A 24,231-nucleotide genomic window follows, 5' to 3' on the forward strand; every position below is an offset into this window, starting at 1 on the left:
ATGGCATTTGTGCATGGAAGAATTTTAGCTTATACTTGCAATGTTTACATGATTAAACATTATAATACCTTTGAAAATCTTTGAGGAATGATTTAATCCCTGTCAAACTTGATAAAAGTTTGCATTGGATTCTAATAGGAGCTGGGTCTTCAACATTTAATTAAATTTCTAATGCTAAAGGTGAATTTTGCAATCCTTCCTTGCACCAGATTATGCATATAACTTTTTTTTTAACACTGCTTATTAGACTGAACTGTAAGTTTAACTGTTGTTAGTAGCTGGAAGTGTGTTTGGATGACATGTAATCACTGGAATATTCATGTAATATTTCTATTCTAACATATACACAGCAATAAACTGGTATTTTTTCATATGAAAACAGCTGCTGCTGTATTTAACAGTAATAATCAACTCAGTAGTTCAAGAATTACTTACATTTTTGTCTATTGCCATCTTGCTTTAAAAATTAAAAAGCTTCTGCTTAGTTCTCCTTGGGATGTATTATACTTAAGGCCTCACGCTTTTTTTAATCTTGAGAAGGAGAGAGAAAGCTGATTTATTTGTTCTTATTCTGCTTTCTATGCTGATACTAGGTAATACTTAACACTAACATTAAGTAATACTAGAAAAATTCCATAATTATAGACAGAGTATTGTATGTTCTCTGTCATTTTCATTTATGGTTTGTAAAGTCTTTCCTCAAATACTATGCTTTTTCAGTAGACAAATTAGACTGCAAATAAATGGAATTATCATCTGTGATTCAGTTGATAATTGGTTGATGACTGGTTATAGTTCACTCCTGAGTTGAAAAGCTTCCTATGTGTCAAGGCTGTGAATTTCGAGATTTACAAGTATTCCCCAGTAGGTGTCAGCACAAGCCTGTTAAGGAAAGTTGGAAAGCCCTGTCTGTTTGTGTACAAAGTATAGAATGTAATTCTTTCTGCTTTCAGTTGTAATTCAGTATTTTGTATAAGTACAAAACATTTAGTGGATCAAATGATATGCTTGTAAATTAAAAAATGACACTACTCATCAACAGTATTTTGCCCCAATAGTCCTCAGAAAAGCTTACAAAAGATCATTGTTAGTATGATTTATATAATGTATGGTGATCTGAATACTGTCATCTGTAATGCTTGTGTGTTCTCATTAGGGTTTATTATACTTTAAAGTTAGACTCAGTGTAAGAGGTGAAAACCTTAAAATGTGTTCTTCTACTGCTGCCCAGTTCAAGGTATCAAGTTTTCTGAAATGGTTTGAGGCAAAGTGTTATGCTTATTGATAGAGATCATGCCATAATAAAAACTGGGAACATTACAAAATTTTTGTGAACAAAATTGTTATAAAACTTGCTTTTAAACAGGACAATTATTTTTATTGTTTATAATTAAATGAACTTCTCAAAGTGGTAAAGATAGAGTATACTTGGTGCTGTTGGTCTGGCTTGTGTTCTGTTTGTCAAGATACAGTAGAATCTGCAGGAAGATATGATTGCAGCTACTGTAGCAGCATTTTAATGAGTAATACAGCTTTCATAAATCATTCAGTCATAAGATTATTCAGAAATTCCCAAATAACATAGATATTTAAAAGAGAAGGGAGAGGTCAAAAACACTTAAAAATTTTTATGTATGGTTAACAAAGGAAGTTTTATGTAAGATTTCTTTCAACCCTGGGAAGTATAGTACTCTATTCAGTTCTGAAGGGTGTACGGTATTAGATGCAATACCTTTACAGTGTTATAGGTGGCAGTTTTATGTATAGTGATGAGCAAAGTAATGATAACTTTATTCAAGACAATTGTGGGCATATTTTTTCCATCACCATCAAAAGTATGAAGGGACATTTTATATCATCTTAGAAAATATCATCTTGCTTTTTGAAGATGCAAAACTTTAGTAAATTTGTATGAATTAAATGGGCAAGTATGTACATACCTTACTATATAAAGATAGGATGGCCTCATATGTAGAAAGGGAAGCAGAAAGAGCAGCCTACATTTAGTATACTCTTTTTCTATCTTATGCTCTGTTTGTGTCTGTCTACTTAAGCCAAAGTCCCAACGCTCCAAAGTTGCTGAAGAAGAGCTTGAGAAATCTATTTGAAATACTAGCAGAGAAATGAAATGCCATGGTAGTGCACAGGTTTGGAAGATATTGCTTGTTTATAGGAAGATGGTTCATTTTCAGAACTCACTAGTACAAGCCTCCGTGAATATCTTTCTTGTATAGGAAGAGACTCTCTGGCCCATTAGCCTGTATTGCTAGGAAAAAGGTTTGCGGAAGTCCTGCTAGGTTTTAAAGCTGTGGTTTTGAAAATCGAGGGCTCAGATTTGTGCTTCCTAACTACAATCTAGTATGGGTATCCACCTAAGTTTCAGATTGCCTCCWTAAATGCTTTTTCAGGGCCAAATGTGGAGCTGGGTGGTCCTGATTTTTCTCTAACATGTAATTGTATAGACAGTGAAGAAAAAGCTGATCAATGTGTCATCTGTCAATATGATCTTTCAGGACAATTGCATTAAAAAATGGTGGGATAATACTGTATTTTAAAACTTAAGCTTATTAATGAAATTTAAATTGAAACCTTACATTTCCTCAGTCTTATTCCCTAATAACTCACTGGGTGGATACAAGGAAACCTGCAACTAAGTACCATTGTCTTTTAACAGTCATTGCATGTAAGGGTGTAATAAAGTTGGAAAGAACCAAAGCGGTATTTGTGGCTTTTACTTACTAATCATTACTAACATTTTGAGACTGACATAATCTGTAAATTTATCTGGCATTCTATGACATATGGTCCCTATTCTGTAATCTGGAGGTCAAAAAAATGTTTTGTTCTTGAGCTGCAGCAAGCACTGCAGGACCTGGATGAGCATTTTTAGTTGTATTTGCAAGTTAATTATGAAATAAATTTGCAAGCTTGCTTTACAAAGCTTGTAGGGTGGTACATAGCCAGTGCTTTCCCAAACTAGGATATGCAAAAATACCTATTTTTCTAATATGCATTCTAGATTATGTACAGCATTTTTCAGTAGCTTTAGCTTCTGAAAAGTTAGTTCCAGATTGCTTGAGGTCATAGGAAGCCCTTTATTAGTGGACCCAAGTTTGTCCTTTTCAGATGTTTTTAGCCCTCATTAAATAAATTCTGGTTCCTGAAAATCCCCTCTCCAGATAGCTCTAAATCTGTTCCAGTATTTACTATGTCACCTAGAAAGCTTCTAAGCTGAATTACATAAATAGGAAATACTGTGCATCCCTTCAATACCAATTTGAAAGAAAATCGAGCATTGCATTAAGCCATAGCTTTTCTAAAAAATATTAAAAACTGTTAATAAAATTGGTGATCTGCAAAATCATCCGTTTGATTTGCAAACAACTAATTTGTTTGGCATCTCAAAGAGGAATTATCCTTTAAAGTATCAAAATCAAAATGGCTCAAAAAAATGTTCAGAATAAACAGCAAGCAATATATTGCAAAACTGGAAAAGCTTTCTGTAATCAAGAAGCACACAGAGGTGGTAGGACTTCCATATTTGTGTCCTAAATGAGTTTAGAGGCACTCTATTAGGCAGATGTGTTGAATTTATTGTGTCTGTGATGCCTTGCATGTAGGATACAAATGGTGCACAGATATCCAAAACAGCACAATATGTTAGGCTCATTTTGTGTGTGTAAGGCTCATTGTATATGCATGTATCCAGAGAAGGCGGCCCAAACCCCCTTTTCAACAGGGCATCATTTCTGGACGTAAAAAGATATACCTGGGGTGACCAGGATGTATGGTGTTTTGAAATTTTGTTGCAGCTGTGGCTTGCAGGTGGTACAGCAAATGCAATTTCCTTTAAAATATCAATGAACAGATAATTTTATGTAACAGGAGATCTGTTTAATTGTTGGCTTTTTGTTTCTTAGCCAGACGTTGAAGTAGGGAGGAAAAGCAGCTCCCTAAATCAGGCTGCTATAGGATGATCACTGGTATTTTCCATGGTCACCATCACCAAGGGATCACAAAATGTGAAATCTTTCTTCAACGTTGCATTGTTCTTTGAGATTTTTCTGTTTGTTCTTTTGTTTTTAGAAGGTAGAAGTCATGGAGAAGTGTGTCATGGTCAAACTGGAGAAAGAAAAGTCATAGCAGCATTTGAGTGCTGCCCCTTTGTGCTTCGCAGCTTCTTTTAAAGAAGAAATGGTAGTTCTGTCTTTATACTTCTTCTAGGCCCACTTTAATCAAAAATTAAATTGAAATTCAAAAATTGAGTTGAAATTTTGTCTTTATCTTCAGTCAAAATAGAATCACATGCTCAACCTTTGCCTCTGCTGTTTTGAGTTTCAGTGCTGATTATATTTTGCCTGTCCACACAGAACTGGACTGAGACCGCATAATTCTGCAAAGAGGTTATCCAGCAGCTATTGTATTAGTGCTACTGGAGGTCATTGCCTCAGTATGCTCCCTTTGAAATGGCTGCCATAAAGAGAAACTTTAGCTGAAAACTATTTCAAAATAATTTTCACACGGTAAGAAATTATTTTTCATATATGATGTGATTTCCACGTGCGCCTTCCCCGTGCTTTCAAGTTCCCAGGCTAGTTTGTCCCACAGAATCCAATAAAAAAGTCTAATTTCTCCCTGGGGCCTTTTCTGGTCGTGTTTGATATCACTTAACATAATGAGCTTTTAACTCCCACATCATAAAGGGTTGTGTTTTAGATTTCTTTTTTCCTCAGCACAAAGCGTTGCTTACATCCCTTCTAAAGAATGCTTTAGTTATGCGAAATGTGGACAAGTTGTCTGGGACCAACCTCTTATCTACACCAGATTCAAAAAGTCTGGTTCAGTGCAGTGGCTTAGACCGCATGTTTTTGTTGTGTTTTGTTTCTTTTAAAAATATATATGTATGTGTCTTGTTAAAAAACATCGCTGCCCCCATCTAGGAACAATGCAACACTCACATCATTTCCTGAAAGAATAGAGTTGGAAGGCAATTATCTACTCACCAAACAGGCTAAAACAACAGTTCCTGATATTCTTCTCAAATATTTCAACTTCCCAGGAATCCGGAAAAAATAATTCCATGAGACGGTGTTATGAATGAAGGTATGACATTTCAGTTTCCTTCACTTAGAATCAGACATCCAGAGGTAATAAATTACTGTGCACTTGGCACTGCTGAGAGTGGGGTCTGGCTGTGGCAAATTGTTTTTCTTCAGAGCAGGAACAATGAAGTGCTTTTACATCCTTCTTTGTCTGGTGACAGGCATGGTTTCTTTCTTAGTGGGCTTTCAGCAGCAGTCGCATGAATTATGTGTAGAAGAAACAGGAATCTGACAGCAAAGTGCCTTGAACCAAACTTGCTTAGAGATAGGAAACTGTAATAGAGATGAGGGTTTTGCCATTTTAGCTCTGTGAAATAACCCCAGTAAAATAGTATATGAACTGCACTGTAACAGGAAGTTAACTTGAAAAAAACGAGTAGTGAAAAAGCATCTTTACCTCGTTCTTTTGCATCTCAACAGAAGCTACTTTTAGCAGCGTTATCCCAATCCCATTTCTGTCAGTCTAAAATGACTAGCTACAGCTGCTATCCTTACTCATTTTATGTGTTCTTTTTGGTTAGTGTAAAGGAAAGAAGAGTAAATGTACTTAGAAGCATTCAGATACTGCTTTTGCAGGTTCCTTAAGTGCTTATTGAGTATATTTATTAGTTAATTCATGTGTCAGTAGTTCTTAAATGGGATTATAAATTTGGATCATTTTATAGACATACAGAAAAGTGAAATGCTGCTCCTGAGAAGAGAATTGGCACCCTTGATCTCTGAAGAGCTCATAACTGGTATTTAATAACCACAAAGACTGAAAATATTTCTGAAGAAGCATTTCTTTGGATCAGAAGTCAAGCATTTTGGTAAGGTAGCATGGAGAACCTTGTTCTATTGTATTAATGTCTTACATCTGTTTGCAAAATCATAGCAAGAAAACAGCAAATCAATGCATATCAAGATCAAATATTCGTGAACCAGAAGCTCCTAATGGTACCTGTTCTCATTCTTGCTTCTGGATGAACTTTGAAGAAAGTGGTCTTAAATGGGAAATATATAAATTAAATTTACCTCATTTAGAAAAGAGAGGCTCCTGATTTAATCAGAAGATGCACATCTCATATAGCTGTTCAAAGAGACAGATTTCTCATTTGTTACTAGTCTGAGTGAACTTGACTGAGTAGTCCTACCAGGTTCAAAAGGGCTGTGTAAGCACTTGGCCAAAAGAACCTAGACTCAGTAGATGCATTAGCATGTATCCACAGTGCATTCTGTTTGTGCCAGGGAAAATGGAAGGATGAAATCTGGCCGATATTGAAATCGGAAGCAAAATTGCCAGTAACTTCGTGGATGGCTAGAATTTGTCTTGTGTTTCTGGAATCAGGCATGATCTTAAAGGTTAAACACAAATAGTACTTTTTTAGTAGGGATACTCTAACTATGTTAAAAAAAAAATTACTAATGTTATCACTATTCTCACACCAACTAACTTTCATTCCCATACTATTTAGATTTTCCTAAAAAATGAATCTATCCTTGTAGGTTTATATTTAATCTAATTATTTCTGATTTATGGAATAATTAATAGTATGATCTTGTTTGCTGTATTACGCTTTAGCTAGTTCATCACAACTCAACACTTGGGGGGTTTTTTCAACAGTTTAAAATTGCCAGGTATTTCATCAGGAATGAGAACAAATGCCTTTAGTGTGTTTCATGGCTCGTGACATGTTTTGTAAAACAAACAAACAAACAAACAAACAGACAAAAAAAACCACGTCAACTTGTGTTGGTAGTGGCTGTAAAGTGTGGATGGTAAGCCTGCAAAATGGCACTGCAGACCCACCAGCTTTGTGGTAGTGATTTTTGCGTGTGATACTTTGTGTACAGTGATTTTTATATGAACAAAAAAATAATAAAACTAAATTTAGTTTATGTTTAACAGATCTTTCCTCTTCCTATCTGCCAGCCCTGGAAAAATGAGTGGGGATACGAAAGTGAAGTTGTTCTTATTTTCATTTTGCGTTCTCTACTGTCACTCATAGTAAGGTTATAGGCTAATGGTTTCCATGGTTATATTGGTGGAGCTCAAAAGGCTTCATGGTTACGACTGATGACAGGATTCAACCTTGTAACAGGACTTTATGGTCTACTTTTCAAATGTACTATCTCTTTGGCTTCTTTTCAGCTCATTGTTGAGGTGGCAATGTAATTTTAAAGGACTAAAAAGTAGTAGACTCTTTCTGTTATTAAAACAACTCAAGTGGTCATTAAGCTGGTAACAGACGTAACTGAAAAGTCAAATACTTTACAGTATGTAACTTTGAGAAAGGTGGTATCTGAAACAATTAACAAGTATGTCGTTTACCTACATAATACTCTGAGTGTGCATGGGCTTGTGTAATTATGCATGCACAAAGGGTTAACTAAAACCCAGCTTGAAAATCAGACTCTTACTGTGTTACAGAATCATAAAGACGAAGCACTTTGATCAGACAAAATTGAACTCAGTGACAGACAGCTAAAAATTGGATCAGATGACTGAAGCTGTAACATGCTTGAAAATAAGTATATCGTAGGATATACAGTCCTGAAACCTTAGGCAATCTTTTTTTTAAAAAAATGTGTACTGAGAGTGGGATTTATTATCCATTCAGGATATTTTAATGTCTGCAGAAAACAGTATTTTCACTTTTTATTGCACTGCAAAATAATTTAGTCATGAAGCCTCAAAATTCATTCTATAAAACTGAAAGGAAAAGAAATGGTGTCAAAAGATACTCCTTTCCATCAAGTGACTGAGTTGTGCATGCAAGTAATTTTTTTTCTGAATATCTCATTGGATTGGCTGCGTTTTGTGATAAGTATAATGTCTTGCTCCTAGGATGCCAATCTGTGTAACTTATATTAAGCTGGGAAAAGGGTAAAACCAAATAGCTCTAGGGATAGTGGTACTATATATATATATATGCAGAAAAGACATGGCATTTGCAATTAGATTCTTTTCCTGTAATTCTTGCCATTGAATGTTGTAAACAGAGAAGTGATGAAAGCTAATATATATTCAGAAAAGGTTTTTCTTTTGCCCTAACAAATGTATATTTGTTTAATTTTTAGATCAGTGGTCCAGTCAGTATTTAAAATAATAAGAAAAAAAATCTTTAAAAAAGTTGACTTTCCAGAGGTGTTGTCAACTGGTGGCCGGATACAAGAGCTGACTTTCCCCAATTAGCAGATTGCGTGCCCCATCTGGTTGGCCAGCTTCACTGTTTATGCGTCCTACACATTACCGCAGTCGAGACTCAAAACAGTAAATGCCTCAGAACACCAAAAGTGCCAGAAGTTACCTTATTTTTGTTGTTATTTTGTGTAATTATACCTGGGAGGATTGGAGAGTTCTGGCACTTTTTTTCACTTTTTTTTTCTTTTTTATGACTTGTTTTTTGTCTTTCATAAACTCTTGGCAATGGGTACAACGGCTGCCTTTGCACTTACAGGAGAGGAGATCATCTAGGACAAAGTATACTTTCAGCAATGAGCAGTCCCCTCTTTCATCAGTGCGTCAGTGGTAGGGTCAAGAAAATGGGCATCAGGTGTACAGCCTTCTTGTGTGTTGTGTGACCTCCCCTCAGGAGCTGTTTCCTGAGGGGCACATTCACTTCTTTTTTTCCCCTTCTTTCATTTCTGCTCTGTGCTAGACTTCGTAATACTCACTGGTGCCCTCTGAGCTCTAACATTCCTCTTACCCACCTCGTCCCTGACTGTGCTCTCCCTCAATAAGGCTAAATCAGAGGTTGCCAGCTGAATTCTTTTTTTTTTAATATGAAAAGGTCAGCTTGTTTTACTTTATGGTAGAAAGTCTAAGACTTTAATGGAAAAGGTGGATATGGGCTTGTTTTCATAGAGTTTAAGTAAGGTTAAGCAGAGTTCCCCCAAGGTTTGTACTAATGCTGGCACTGTTTAATATTTGATTTGGAGAAAGGTGCAAACAGTGGGGTGGTAAAATCAACAGATGACAAAAAATTACTCAGTCACATTTAGAAAGGATGAGAAGGAAAAGTAGAAGGACCTAACAAAGAGCAGGCAATCTGACATCCTGATGGAGTTGTGATCGCAGTGTAATGTGATTTAGAGAGCAGTTTGGGCTATTCGTATATACTAGATTTTAAAATTACTGAAACCATTCAGGAAAAAGATATGCATGTTGCCACAGAGAACTGAGAGAAAACATCTCTTCAATGTGCAGTGTTGGCTGTAAAGCAAATGTCAGAAATTAGGTAGTATTAAGAGAAGAACAGAGAGCAATACTAAAAATAATATAATATCATGATATAAAAAGTGTGTACTTGCATAGAATACTATATAGTTTGTTACTTCATCTCAGAAAGCATATCACTGAGATGGGAGAAGATCTAGGAAAGAACGATGAAAATAAATAGAAGCTTGGAAAAGCATATATATGAGAAGAGACCTTAAGAGATTTAATTTGGAAAGGAAGGAATAAAAGTCTTTAATACAATAAATGGTTCAGAGAAGGTAATGATGTGTCTACTCACATTTCTTTATGATTCAAGAATAGAGAGAAAAATGGGTTCTGTCCATCTTTCTTTTACTGATTAAGGAATTGTTTTTTACATAACATACAATTGATTTGTAGTCTATACTACAGGTTGCGATTGACTGACTGATTCTTTTTAGGTGAAACTCTCTGGGAAAATTGCCCATACTAAATGTAAAGGACTCCACTTAGGAAACTTTCCTTTGACTTTTTTAAGCAAATATCATCATAACCCTGCCTAACTTGCATGCTATGCTTTACACACCACTTTCTTACATAGATGAGGGCATTTCATTAGATACTTAGCTTTAGGTATGTTCTTTGTATGGGTTTTATTTATGCAAACAATATCTTTCGCATAGTATGCTTATGTAACAATCTGTCTAATTCATAATTAGTTATATAACTCAGGGAATGCATTTAATTAAGTTTTACAAAATGTATGCTGTTGCATTCTTTTTTTCTTTAAGAAGAGGTCCCCATCCTATTCAAGGTTGTCATTTTTCCAGACAGATACAGATACAGATGTATTCCACAAAATGCTTAATGAGCAGAATCAATATTGCTAGTCATCTTTGATTTAGTTCCAGAGTTAAACTTGTCAGTGACTATTGGACAGGAAGAAGAACAATCCAAAACAGTGTCATTTGCTAAAAATGCCCTATTGGAGGTAAGGTGACTTTGGATCTTGCATGGCTTTGAAAAGTGGTATGGGGGTAACTACGCATGGTGTGATGGCTTGGGGGAGGGGGTAGGGGTGGGGAGAGAGAGAGAAAGAGACAATGAGAGGATGTGCTTCTATTAGGAAGTGACAAAGAATCCCATTTTCCCTGCTTAGCAAATATATCCACACCATTGGACAGACTTTCTGGGGCCTTGAAATGAAAGACAAGCTGGTGGCTGCTGACTGTGCCAAACTTGTAATACTTTGTTGCTCCTACTTAGTAAGAGTTCACTGCAAATAGGTCTTCTATCTAACCAGCTTTGCTTTTGTGGAACTTAATAGCCCAGCAGCGTGTGTTTACCTATAGGTGATTTTGCTTCTAGCTTTTCTTCTAAAATGTAATGTATCTTGCTTTTATTTTAACATCATTGGAATTGTGGGGTGGTTGTGTGGGGACCGACTATTGAAATATCTCTTAGAGAGTGAGATTGACTTCTGATCATAAGAGAAGCTGGAAGGAGATATGGCTATGGACATCTTGTCACAAATACGGAAAGGTGAGATTTTCCCAGTGCCGCTATAAGAAAAGTGGCAGTACTCTCATAGGCATAAGGAGAGTCAAGCGACCTGAGGAGTGCTAGGCTTTCTTTTTACCACTGTTATCAATATAATGGTACTTCTGGCCAAATCCTGAGGCCTACTCCAAATKAAATCTTTCCTTCCCTACAGTGGGCTTCAGATGAGGCTGCTAYTGTAAGGAGAAAAGACAAAAATCCTCTCCTAAAAAAAAAAACAACCCCGCAACCCCCCCCGCCCCCCAAGTACAGTGTTCCCACATCTGATCGTATACTTCCACTTCAACACAGAAGAAAATTTCACAAGAATTTAATATTTCAGTCTTGAGCTTCCTGCAGAGCAGCTGGCTCAGACTCCTTGATAGAAATAGGATAACCAATAGATTATGGTAAATTTTTCAGTTAACAATGGTACATTCTGTAAAGCAAAGAAGTCACAGAAACAGAATAAAATATATAAATTAATAATTAAAAATAACCCACCTTCACCAGCAACAACATAGAAAATACATTCCGTGCTATGTAAGTAATACATCAACATTTAAGCTGATTAAAATTTGATAAACTACTAACTTCCCCATTTTTTGATAGGAAGGCTGGGGCCTGAGATAAAACAGTGTCATGCTGGGGAGGACAAACATCATAGCATCCAATAAACTTTTTATGCATTTATTTTGTTAAGACTGATTCCTATTTCCTTTGTAACTCTTTGTTTATTAATGAATTGACTCATCCAGAGTCCAGCAGCTTGTTTCCACACCAGAGATATGGATTTGCACCTCTGCCAAGTGGAGTCAGAGGCAGAGATAACAGCCAGCAACAACAATAGTCTTCCCCGGCCCATTTGCCAAGAACAACTGGCAGAAAGGACTCGGGGAGTAACTTCGCCAGTGCCCTGGAAGACTCTGAGGCTCTGAAAGCCCAGGGTTGCTGTTTGCCTGCCACAGATAAACAGCAGGATGCATCCAAGAGCCAAGCTCACATTACAGGCTTTACCTGGTATGAGAGGTTGAGAATGGACGAGGCAGGCACTGACCAGTTAATACAGAGCTCTGTGCTAACCAGCCCTTTTAAGTAGCGATATAGCAGACTAATGCAGCAGATTCTTTTTCAATGCCAAACCTACACCGAGAAAAATCTTAAGACAGTTTGGTCCTGGGGTATGTTTTGTTCTTGCAGTCTCAGAATGGAAATACATCCTTTAATTTTTTTAAGCTGTTCTTCTCATATGAAGTGCTATATTTTTAAACACAAGAGTTGCCAGATTCTGCATTATGGGCAATGTGAATTCTGGCCACGACACTTTGTATTTGCCATTTGGGAGCCAGCTCTCTTGAGTTTTATTCTGCAAAATATTGAGAACCTATTCATATCAAAAGTTGGCTGTGTTTGAACTTGATGGCTCTCTATAAATAAGAAAGCCTGAGGCAAATTATCTTTCAGATTCAGGAGGCAAATTCGCTTTCAGAAATGATATCAAAGTTTGACAATGACCCTTAACTGCATCATAATTCCCTCTGAGAACAGATTCCCCTGCCAGCTAGTCAAATAAATTCATACCTTACAAATAGGATAGTCTCTCAGGCAGTTATAGCTGGACAGCTATTATTTGCATAGCTTTTTGAACAAAGCAGTCATCTTATCAAATAGTATTTTGAATCTAATTAAAAAGCAATGAAGATAGAATTCGTGACACACGATTTGTTACTGTTAATGAAATATGACTCAATATGTTTAATTTAACAAAAGAATATGACAAAGTTACTGGGTGTAGGATGATAAGCGGTATGTTGTGGATTGTCTCTTACAGCTGGCCTTCATACTACTAAAACCCCTTGAGATTAAGGAGAAATTGGAGCATGTTAATTTGTTCTGTGTTTCTTTATATGTCTTACCCAAATTTTCTTTATGACCTGACTCAATGTCAGAATTGCAACTATCTTTCCAGTCTGCCATGTTAGAGATAATTTTTTGTTATTCTTTCCTCTCCCTTGTCTGTATAGCTATATCTTACGGAGATCCCTCCATTTCTTTTTCTGAAGATCTGTCTTTTCCATAACTTCAGTCAAATCTCTCATTCAGGCTTTTATTGTACTTTGTGTTGCTCTTCAGCTCTTGCAACATTCTCTTTGCAAGTGTCACAGAGACTCATGCTTTGCCCGAAAAAACAGATGGTAAATTAAACTCCTCTTTTATTTGTTTGATCCTGCTACTTCTCACTTCAGATTTCAGAGATGACTCCCGTGCAGCATCGTATCCCATGTAAGATTACTTTAAGTTTCTTTACTACTAAAATTTCTTTACTACTAAAATTTCTTTAAATTTCCTGATATCTTGAATTCTATAATTAGGTTTTACTGAACCATTAACATTATTGTTGTTTCACAGCAAAAAGGAGAAGGGCAAAAAAACAACACAAAGATGGCTTGCAGTAGAATTTTTCAGAACCACTGTACCAAGGGATGAGAAAGTTACTCATTTCTGAGGTCTATCTGAGTTTATAGTGGCAAAATAATGATTTCCTGTGAATCAACAATATTATTATAAAACTTGAGCATCTAAAATGTCTTCACCAGGAAACTTCATGTATTTATGCTGTCATCTTTGTCCATGAGCCCATCTTACCCTCCTATCTTTTCACTCCCACTTTATCTCATCACATCTAAAGTTAGACTGCTAGTGCTTAGAGGAAGAGACCACACCTTTCCCATATCTTTTTTTTTTTTAAGAGCTTAGCCCATATTTCTTGCTCTATAAATGAATAATAGCCAGTGTGGTGCCAGGGAAGGAGAGGAAAAAGCTACATTAGATCATACAGCAAAATAACAAACTTACAAAAATATGTATTTTTTTTATAAAATGCCACCATTCCTATTATGCGATATCAATGCATTCTGAGTTCTGTGAATGAAATTCTTGCCTCTGCTGTAGCACCCCTGTTTCCCATTAAAGAGACTGTCATGACATGCAAGGACACTGAGAGCACCTCCATGCCCAGGGACAGCTGTGCTGCGAGAATTGAGCAGAGCAGCTGGAGGCTTTTCAGTGAGCACCATCTTCATGCTGCTGCAGGCCGTGGTGCTGGGGCAAGGTGCCAGAGGCTCCAGAGGCTGCCAAACTCCAGGCTCTGGCAGGATATTTGGCAGCAATCCCCAGCCTCACCTACTTGTCCATGTGGTGCCCCTTCCTTGTGGTTGTTTTTCAGCAGGATTACTTCCTGGATCAGCTTTACCAGGTGAGCGTGTAAATAGCTGTGTCAGCATGAGAGAAAAGGGAGGAGTGGAGGTGAGAATCAGCAATAGGGCCAGGAGCTGCTTATATCAGCATGACTTGCAACTTGCATCATCATGTTAAACTATGGCTGAGTGTTTGTCCTCAGTGTTAGCCCAGAATCAACAGGTCACAAACATGGCTTAAAAATGTGTTAGCGCTTGTTCCCCTTAAGGGGGTTTTTGACCCATAATCTTATTACAAGTATTTCTAACTAAGCATTCAGCCATGTAAGCATTAGCAGTGCTGCAACTTGTTTGGCACTTGGGGTAAAACAAATACTTTAATTATGTGCTATGAAATGGATTTGCCTTTTGAGTTTTCACTGGGCCTCTGTTCTTCCAGTCTTACATTTTCCTAAGCCTCTTTTTTGTAGTGCTGTGTTAATCTTGCCTAAGATTCAATTACACTTCTCATTCAGCTTCTAGCTTTTTACAAGAATTTGAGGAAGCTGGAACATAGTTCTCCCTTCATCTGATATAAAGGAGATATAAGGCTGGATGTTATCTAATTCTTTAAAGTGGTCTAGATTTCTTGTCTTATTGGTGACATACTATAGATAAGGAACCTGAACTATGTTAAATTCCCAAGAGATTTCTAGAGATTACGAGAGTTAAACACCTTCTAATGAGAAAAGAAGGGCACGTTGTCGTAAATGTCTTGCTATAAACAGATCAAAATGTATGTCTGGTTCAGGTCCAGTGAGTCTCTGTATCTACGCAGGAGCATGCTTGGAGCTCCTAAAGGCTTTTCAATAGCTATCTGACCTAGAAAGACCAAGAGAGCAGCAGTCAATTCTGAGCAACAGCAGGAAGGAATTTACAAGAGAAGTTATATCTCAGGATAGAAAGGATTTTGAAGTGTGCTGCCAAGACTGTCAGTGGTTTCCACTGCAGTTATGATTACCAGACGTATTAGACTATAATTTATCATTAAAAATTTTCTCTCTAAAATTTCTCTCTATATATATGCTCAGGATACATTTGGCAGCTAATAGCATTTTTTTATCCTCTAACAGATTATTGTACTGTATTCTCACACCCAGCAACACAGAGTTTTCGCAAAGAGCTTGAGAGAGTCTTCCTACCATTACTGACATTGGCAGCATCACAGTATCTCAGCTTTGGGTGGATACCACCAATGAATCTTCCACTTGGACCCATAGCCTCATGCTCTTCTCACCACTCTTTGTGAAGGGTTACTTCATTTACAGCAGTAACATTGGCTCGAAGAGGACTCCAAGCAGTCAAATCAGCTTTTCCCCATGCTCTGTTTTATCACAGATTAATTCAGACCACACCCAAGATGTGTATCTGTAGCTATGCCACGCAGTAGCTTTTCTTTTTTACCAAGTAAAGGACTGCAAAAGTTGTATAACACTTAGAACTGCCTTCTTGCTTCCCTTATATATAGACAAATACAGCTGTTTGTGGTTTCCCCCTCCTCCCCCAAGTACATTAGTCTGCTAACACTCGGCAAATGCACCTGGTATATGTTTCTGAGAACGAGGAGCCAACAATACTGTACGTGCTCTGTGTGCTGGTTTAAAAAGAACACCTGAGGTTATTTCAAAATAACATTCAAAAGTGGCAAAGGCAAATAACTACAAGCCAAACTGAGACCTACTCTAATTTAAACCAGGTCTTCAGCAGCCAGGTGGGATGTGTCCCCTAATGGATCAGATTTAGATCAGAGATCTAGAGATCTAACAGATCCCTAAATTTTCAACAAATACAGCTATTCCGAGCTGTCTATGGACAACTTCTCCTACCCCAAATGTGTTAATTGTTAAATATATTTGTGAAAAAGCAAGTTTCTTTCTTGATGCCCAGGACACTGAAGGTTTCCTGGAGTGCAGTTTCAGACATGGTGCATGCACAGCACCTGGACTGACAGTGATCTGTGGGATGGCTTGTTCATAAACTGTTCAGTATTGGAAGAACAGTGTTTTAGAGTATTAAAAGGTGTTAAGTTTTTACCATTGACTGTGCAGGGCTTAGCAGAAGAATAACCTTTCATTCCGTTATTTTAATATGCCAAGAAATACTGTAATCAAGGAGRGCAAAGCCCTGGCTGCATTTCTGATACTGGCCTTCAGCAAGTCGCTGTGGTTCGGTAGTTCATGAGCACCCGAGGAAGGGGGTTACAAAATGCAAGCTGTCTCCTTTACCTCTGAATAAAGGAGATCCTGACTGCCAGGACTGCGCATAGGCAGTACTCCTGAAAATGCCCTTAGGAGACAGGCCCATTTCACCCTGGCTAGCAGGGGTGGGCTGGAACTGCACTGCGAGGGGAGCAGACACTGCTATGATTTTCCTTCAGGTGGTGTCCTGGGACACCACCACAAAGGACCGTGTCTGCTGGAGTTTTTACTAGGTTGGCCTGCCTCCTTCCTCAGCCTGGGACTCAATACACTGGTGTTATGCTCTACCTCACTTTACTGGGGCATAAATGGAGAGAAGAATTTTCCCACTTCTTGAAGCAGCTTTCATTACTCAACATTTTAAAGTGTATTAAAGATTAGAAATAATCCCAAGGAACGTTTCTGGGTAATATTTAGTTTTATCCTTTATACAAATAAACTTATGTAACCAATCTTTGCTCTCTTGAATATTAACGCTTCTGCTGTTAACCTGAAGAAGTGTTCCACTGAGGCCCATTAAATGAGCCTGATAATTAAAAATGCTCTGTTAATTTAAATTCATGTGCTTGTCTGAAAATTTTTTGTTCATGTATAACTCTACCAAATTTTCATGTGACCGTCTCTGGTATTCACCAATGTAAGGACATTTGTGTCATTTGTAAATTTTGCCTTCTTAGAATTTCTTTTTTTCAGATAATTAATTTAAAATTCAGGTCTTGAGGCTTTGGAATCTTAACTCATCCCAACTATTAATGTTTTACCATTGGTTTTATATTATTTGTTACTTTACATTATATTTTGTAGTAGCATATAAGGCAGCAGTCATGGGACATGTCACTTTGGTGCCAAGTGCTGAACATACACAGGACAAAAGGAGGACGCCTTTGTCCATTTACCACTGCTTTCTTCAGACAGTTGTGTCTTCGAGTTTTTTTCATCTCTGGTTTCTGATTCAAGACAATATTTTTCTTCTTACCCTGTCACTGACTAGTGTCATTCATAATCCATTGAGTGCTTTCTGTCAAAAGGCTTTTTCAAAAGCCAAGCACATTTTATGAACTAATCCCTTTCTCCCCTCTCTCCCTTTTTCTTTGATAAAGTCAGAGAATTGTTCCTCCATTTTACCTTTCTACCCAATATTTTAAAGGAGGTGTCAGAGACTGCAAAAGCAATGTCTTAAGGTATCTGTTCTATCAGAGAGGTGCCTTGTAAGAATGATTATAAACGTATAATATTGCACAGTATTACCATGTAAAATTAATAGTTTACACCCTAAGATCTGGTCCATTTGCTTCAGTGGAACACCAGATATGTCAGTATGAAAAACAGGGCATATAAATCCCTACTTTCTTTTCAGTGTCTCATTTCAGACAACTGCTGAAGATGTAAGCATCTGGAGGAAGTGCTGTACCTCTAAAGATGGGTGTGACTCAAAGCCCTTCATTTAGGTATGTCCTTCAACTTTGTAGAAGCTTGAATCTGCATCTCTAATTTTTGCCTCAGATTCCAATTGCTGTCTAACGGTAGTAATTGTTAGAGTACCTGTGATGCTATGTCCCCTTTCACCATCAGATGGTGAGCATGCAAAAGCTTGAAGTAGTGACTCACTGCAATAAAGTTATTGCCTTTTATTGACTTACGGATTTATATCAAGGAACTACACTTCCTTATTCTGATAGCTGGAGCAAATAGAGGTCTTAAACCAGATGTCATTGTGACAACAGATATTAATAGTAATAACAGATATTAAAAGGCTTTTTTTTAGCATGATTTCTTATCATTATATTTTTAAAAATCCATGTTTTGGTCTTTCTCTGCACACCAGGAAGGTCCAAATAGTGTTGTGTGGTTGCTGTAACCTCATCATAGTATTTGTGGATATGTTACGAAGAAGAGGAACCTAGAGGAAGGATAAAGCAAAATAAAAGTTAACTATATGCTAGAAGTTGTTCTTATATATGCTAGCTGGAGTGCTCAGTAGATCATATTTACTGTATATATGTAATATACTATGCTTTTTTCTAAATAACTTGCAACTATTAGAAAATTAATTCTAATATCACTCTTGTGAATTAAGTACAGACTTCTTAAGGGAGAAAACTGAGCCAGAGAAGCAAAGGTAAAGACTAGTCACTGTAAAGTGATTTATCAGAGAGGACCTTGTAAGCTTTTATGTTTATTGTGTCTCTCTAAATGGAGTAGCATTAGAGGCTTCAGTTCAGATACTTCAGCTGATGAAGACTGAAGCAGGCTCGCGTGTAGGCAAGTCCCTTTAGTCCCTTTAGTCCATTTGGAGTGTTAGAAGCTTAAGTCAGTTGCCTGACAGAGAATCATTATGTTTCAGCATGGTATGCTGACAGCAAAAGATCCACTTTAAAAGCAGAAACTTTCACTCAAAAATAACTTGGTTTCTAAACAGGCTGCAGGTACATAGCCTTATCTAGAGAGCCCTATATTGCCTCCACTTTGAGATAACAGAGAAATAAGCAATAGCCAGGACCACATCTCAGTTGGAGAAACAAACACACCTGCTCACAGGTGCTACCTGCTCAAGAGGATCTGCCAGGCATCAAACAGGATCCAGAACTTGTAAATGTGCAGGACTGACGGCCAATGCGTTCCCTACGGCACAGTCAAAATGTTTTTCAGTTCTTCCCGTCCATACTTCAGCCTGCTAATATTACAGTCTAAATAACTGTGTTTCAGACAGCCTTCATTTGAGTCCATCTCATTCACAGAATGAGGAAAAATGTTATTTCACTGGTTGCTTTGTTCTCTTTTCATTTTCATGTAGTTAATTCAAAGTTTGAGATTACATTTTGCTGAAAGCTACTGCAGAGCTTAGAACCAGGTACATACTTCCAAAGAAAGGCTGTCGCCTGGATCTTTAAGCAGAAATATTCCTTGTACACATAAGGCTGAATGTTGAATGTTTAACACTTTTTACCAGTTATTTTCCCACAATATTTTAAAACATGAGTAGTCTGCAGGCAGGAGATCCAGTTCTGTTTTTTGCTCAAGTTATTTCAAAGTTACACTAGAATTGGAATAAAATATATGCAGATTAGAAGAATTTGAACTAATTGTCAGGATTTGATTTTTAACAAGTGCTGCATCTTAACCCCAGGCTTCCTCTCTCCCCTGCTCCCGTCATTCATTCATTTTTATGTTATAGGGGCTTCAACTACTGCCCCCTTACCTTTAGTCAATGGTTATATTTTTCACTGCATCCAAAACATGCTTATACCTTTCCCATTATTGTCCTAATGTTTGTGAAGTGCAATGTAAAACCCTAAGATGCTGTTTCAAAATTGAGTCAGAGTCCTTGCAGATAATTTCAGATTTTGTGAGGTAAGATTCTCTCTAATTTAGATAAAAGTGTATCCACTTTACATGGTATATGGTTGTCTGTTTGTAGAATTGTCATGCCTAAGCTCACATACTTTGCTGGTATGGGAGAGAAGGCGCTTTTTTTTTTTCTAGATTGTAAAAATACATGCCTACCTTATATTGACTCGTGTCTTGTGCTAGTGGAAATAACTATTAAATGCCTACATTACGTTATTGATTTAGCAATCTGGTCTGTTTGCCATGACAGACTCCACATGGTATTTTGTACACATAAAAGGCATGTAGTTATAGTTCAGTTTCGGTTGTTTGTGGAGGTTAAAGGTACTTTAGTGTAAATGAAAATCAGACCCTCAGCCAATTGCCAGTTTTGAGTACATGAAATAATAAATTAGTATAAATAACAAAAGTTCTGTGATCAATGTGAGGATAATTATATTTTGAATATTGTAAAAACAGAATAAGATTTTCCCTATTCCCTTTCCTAAACAGGAAGACAAGTAGAATCTGTGGGACAGAAGGCACTTTATTTACCTCAAATTTTAGGGGGAAAAAATGAAGCTTCAGAGAGGTGTGTGTTGGTGACTGAGTGTGTTGAAGAGGAATCTTAAGACCTCCGATACAGCATTAAGACCTGGCAGTAGCCCGTGGTGAATACTTTTTGATTAAGAATGCTCTCAATAGACACAGGAATTGTAGTATGTTATGCCATGGACTACTGTTGGTACCTCACTGTTTCATAGCAGTGGAACCAAGGATATTTTCTTTTGTATGATATGGAGGAAGAAAGTAGATTAAATTTAGGGTAAACTGTTCAAAGGTCAGTGGTGTAATGTTCTGAGTCTTCAGTGGTTGATACTGGTTCAGTTTCTTTGAAARTTACTGCTGTTTTCCTGCAGGATGCCATGTTGAAGTCTGTCTACCCAGAAAGTCAGTGACAACTCCAAGATTATGCCCAGTTAACTGATTGTCTTTTCTTTGTTTTCAGAATATTCCCTATATATTGAGGAAGAATTCTTTGCCACAAGTCAGTCTGGGAAGAATAAAAGAAGATAAATATGTTGTTTTAGAGTAGCTGCCCTTGTGTGGTTAGAGTTTCCATAAAATTTAAGTTATTCAAAATGTGTTGAACTATAACTGCCTAATTATAAGTTTTAACTGTTTTCTGTTTCTGGAGCCTTATAAAATTGTGTTCAAGTTCTATTCATAACAAGAAAAAATATTTGATTTAATACTTTTTAGTAGTAGGCACATGTGCAGTCTATATGTTTTGGCAAGATGGCAATCAAGGAATGGTGGTTTGTTTTTTATCACGTGGACTGAGCCTTCACAGAAAAACTAGCATGTTTAGTTTTGTTAAACTGGTTGAGGTATTTGGGTTTTTCTTTGAGAACATCAGCCCAAAAAATTAATTTCTCACTGGCTAAATGCCTAAAGCTACAATCTCTGATTTGGTTATATTTACATGAAGATTAGATCAGAATTATAGGTATCTAATACTTTTCAAGAACACTGAATAATGACTCATGTTTCACTAGATAAGGTCAAATGCTGTCTACAAAATAGTTACTTACTGTTCCTCATAAAGAATGATGATTCCAAAATCTCTGATAGCTAATGAAATTTAGAGCAAGCTGAAATGGCAAGGATACAGTTGCTGCTCTTAAGACAGAAGTCTTTGCTTGAGAACAATTCAGACACATACAGAAAACAATAGAAGAGCTGATGAAACTATATTAGATATAGGTGTCCAAAACAGACTCCACAATTCCAATCACAACCCCTCTTTCTATCTCATGAAAGGACAGTTGCAACAAATTCGTTGAACATGAGGGCTTAACATGCATGATGTTCTGATGTCTTTCTCTACCAAGAGTTAAACGGAATGCTCAGGGTGAGCGAGAGAAAGCTAATTTTGCTGGTATCTCATTGCCTAGCTGCATTAATTCTATGTAATCACTGTTATCTACTGTTTTCTTAGTTTTTGTCTTTGTTCAGAAATACAGTTATACTCATTTCTAAAGAGTTCCTAGACAATTTTCTGTTCAGAGAAATGATGGAATGTTTCTCTGCTGGTTTTGGCCTCCTTGATGACTTACTTCATCTTGTTTGAAAATTTGTCTTTTCTTGTTTTTTGTGACATAGTTATTTCCCGTTTCCTTTCTCGTTTGCTGCCTTCTTTTTCCATGGATTATGTCCCTTCCCTCTCCACAGTTTCTAGGGAAGAATCCTGCCATGTTATGTCTTTGGCCTTCTCTTTGCTAAATAGCCAAATGCTTCCTGAGCACTTTTTAAAGCTCTTGCTTCCTAGACCTCTATTCTGCAGGTTATGGCCTGAACCCTTGTTTTTAAGCACATAATTTTATATTTGACTTTAATATAATGTCCAGCTTATTAAAGAATCAACATTTCTCCATATGACTGCTCTGTCCTCCATCATATTTGCCACTCTGCCAACCTTTGCCTTATTCACAAGTATTACTATTGATGAAAAGGTAAAAGTAGTAACAGCTCCTTCAGAATAATGATTCTTTATAGGTGAATAACATTTCGAGATGTGGAGCATGGTGTACTCTGCAGTTCACAGTTAATGCAACAGTCCCAAGTGGAATCTCCCAGGCAGTATAATTTACAGCAACTCTAATGTTATTAAGTAATACTGGTGACTGTTTGGCCTCCAGTCAGTTGAAGGATTAAGAATGAGAGACCTGGCCAGGTGCCATCTGTCCTGCCATATACTCTAGGTCTTGCATCAAGCTCCCAGAGCTGCACTTGAGTGCTTACTTTTATATTACTTCTCCCTTCATATGTATGTGTAGACACAGAGTCAGAACTTTTGCTGAGGTGCTCAATTTTTTCTGTCTTGATTAGTTTAGTAACTTCTTCTCATTGGCTTCCCCAAAGTATGTGTCTGTCCTCATGAGCGTTCTTTGCCTGCCTTTCTGTCCTGAATGTTTCTTCTCTTCCCCTCAGAAATTCTTGTGTTTTACTGAAGACCATACCTGATTATCTTCTTTTTGTCTCATCATGCTGCTCCCACCTTACCTATTTTACAAATGATTGTTTTTTCTAACCATCTCCAAACTTTCTTCAGTGCTGCTTACTGCCAGCATTATGCTATTCCTCAGCTGGTGTGCAGTTAAGTCCTTCCTGAAGTTCTACTCCTTTTGTGAATCTAAGGGAGACATGACCATGTTTCTGTATGTCATGAATGGATTTCTCATGTATGTGAAATAGAAGGGGAGCTGAACATTAGAACGTTAGTTTTTAAAAATCATCTTTCATATATTGCATCATAGTCAGAGAATCAATTTTACAATCCACAGAATAGGTAGGGCTATACAGAAACTTCCCAGCTAATATACTTCCATAGTGAAAGAGGGGATATACTAAGAAGTACGGGTATAAAGAAGTAACATAAAGCAATAAGATGAAGAGGTAAATTAAATAAAGAAGCTGTTCACTTGGTGAGAGCTAAAAAGAAAAAGTCCTTGCACTAGAGGTACAAAACTGTAGATTGCAGGGACAGAAGAGTCAAGTTTGAAGTGAGTGAAATGCATGTGGAGGGCTTTCTTGTTAAATCCTAATCAGCTAACTCCCGTTGAAAAGGTTGCTTTATTCTTGAATCTCTGTACATTCCTCTTTGTTTCTATGAAACCATAAATACTTCATTTGACATCAGCTGTTGGGGGGGGAAAAAAAGTTCTTTCACTATTCCAAAACATCCAAATTAGATTATGTGACATGCTGAAAGTGTAAAACAAACATTAAGTAGTGGCAACCCTGTCAGTTAGAATTATAGTCCTCCATAGTTTTGGGTCTTCTTTTTGAGAGAGAGGTGCTACCACAGCTCAGAAGAGAAAATGAAGGAAAAAAATTGCTCTTATTGGTTCCCTAAATTGCATCTGGCTTTGAAAGAACAACATCTTTGAGTGGAAATTGGAGTATGCTGGTTATGAACCTCTAGAAGGGTACAGGGCAGAATAGGGAAAAAATGCTGATTAAAAAATAATTAAAACCAGTTTTCTTGCTATTCTGCATGTAGAGTTGGCCAGAAACTGTGAGTGAATAACTCTGTCTACACAAGTGTTATTTTCTAATCTTCATTCACCTTCTGGGTATCTCAGGGCATTTTTAAATTCTTTTCATGTATGCTGCCCCCTTTTCTTGTGCTTAAAGTTGGCTTATTTAGGATATGCTGAGAAATCACAGGGGCTCTGTAATGTGTCAGATATCACAATGGACCAGCATTAGTACTGGCAGATGAAAGCAGCTGCAGGTTACTTAACAGGGTGTGTGCAATGTAATGGAAGAGAATTCAACCATGGAAAAAAATATCCTCCAGTATTCCATCATTAAGAGGAGCACATTAAAGCAGCTGCAAAATTAATAGACAGAAAATTCTTTATGATCCATGAAATCTTCAATCTATATTATACTATTCTTCCTAACAACTTCTAATTGCATAGCAAAATTTCCCTGTTTATTAATTTTGCAGCATAGTAACTTGCAATTGAAAGTAAACTGCCTGAAAGCAAAATTCTATTTCATTTGACATAACCATAAGAATCTGAGGACCATGGAGAGAGTAGCCGTTCCAGCAATTATATATTCCTATCCTGCAGCCA

The 24,231-nt window shown here is 37.1% G+C and overlaps 1 protein-coding gene across 4 annotated transcripts in view; it reads left to right on the forward strand.

The window, feature by feature from the left end:
* Positions 1-24,231, forward strand: part of TXNDC5 (thioredoxin domain containing 5) — an 80,400-nt gene that overhangs the window by 21,298 nt on the left and 34,871 nt on the right. For 2 of the 4 annotated variants that reach the window (XM_026072847.1, XM_026072846.1), the window contains one exon: positions 17,613-17,703. The exons of 1 other annotated variant lie outside the window; for it this stretch is intronic. In XM_026072847.1, coding sequence (XP_025928632.1) covers positions 17,675-17,703 — 29 coding nt within the window. In that variant the 5' untranslated portion in view covers positions 17,613-17,674. Of the gene's footprint in view, positions 1-4,440; positions 4,524-4,940; positions 5,104-5,767; positions 5,912-17,612; positions 17,704-24,231 lie in introns of those variants that run through there. One more of the 4 variants, XM_026072849.1, reaches the window with a different exon arrangement.

Source organism: Apteryx rowi, unplaced genomic scaffold (genome assembly GCF_003343035.1).
Source record: "Apteryx rowi isolate R43461 unplaced genomic scaffold, aptRow1 scaffold_353, whole genome shotgun sequence".
Taxonomy (NCBI): domain Eukaryota; kingdom Metazoa; phylum Chordata; class Aves; order Apterygiformes; family Apterygidae; genus Apteryx; species Apteryx rowi.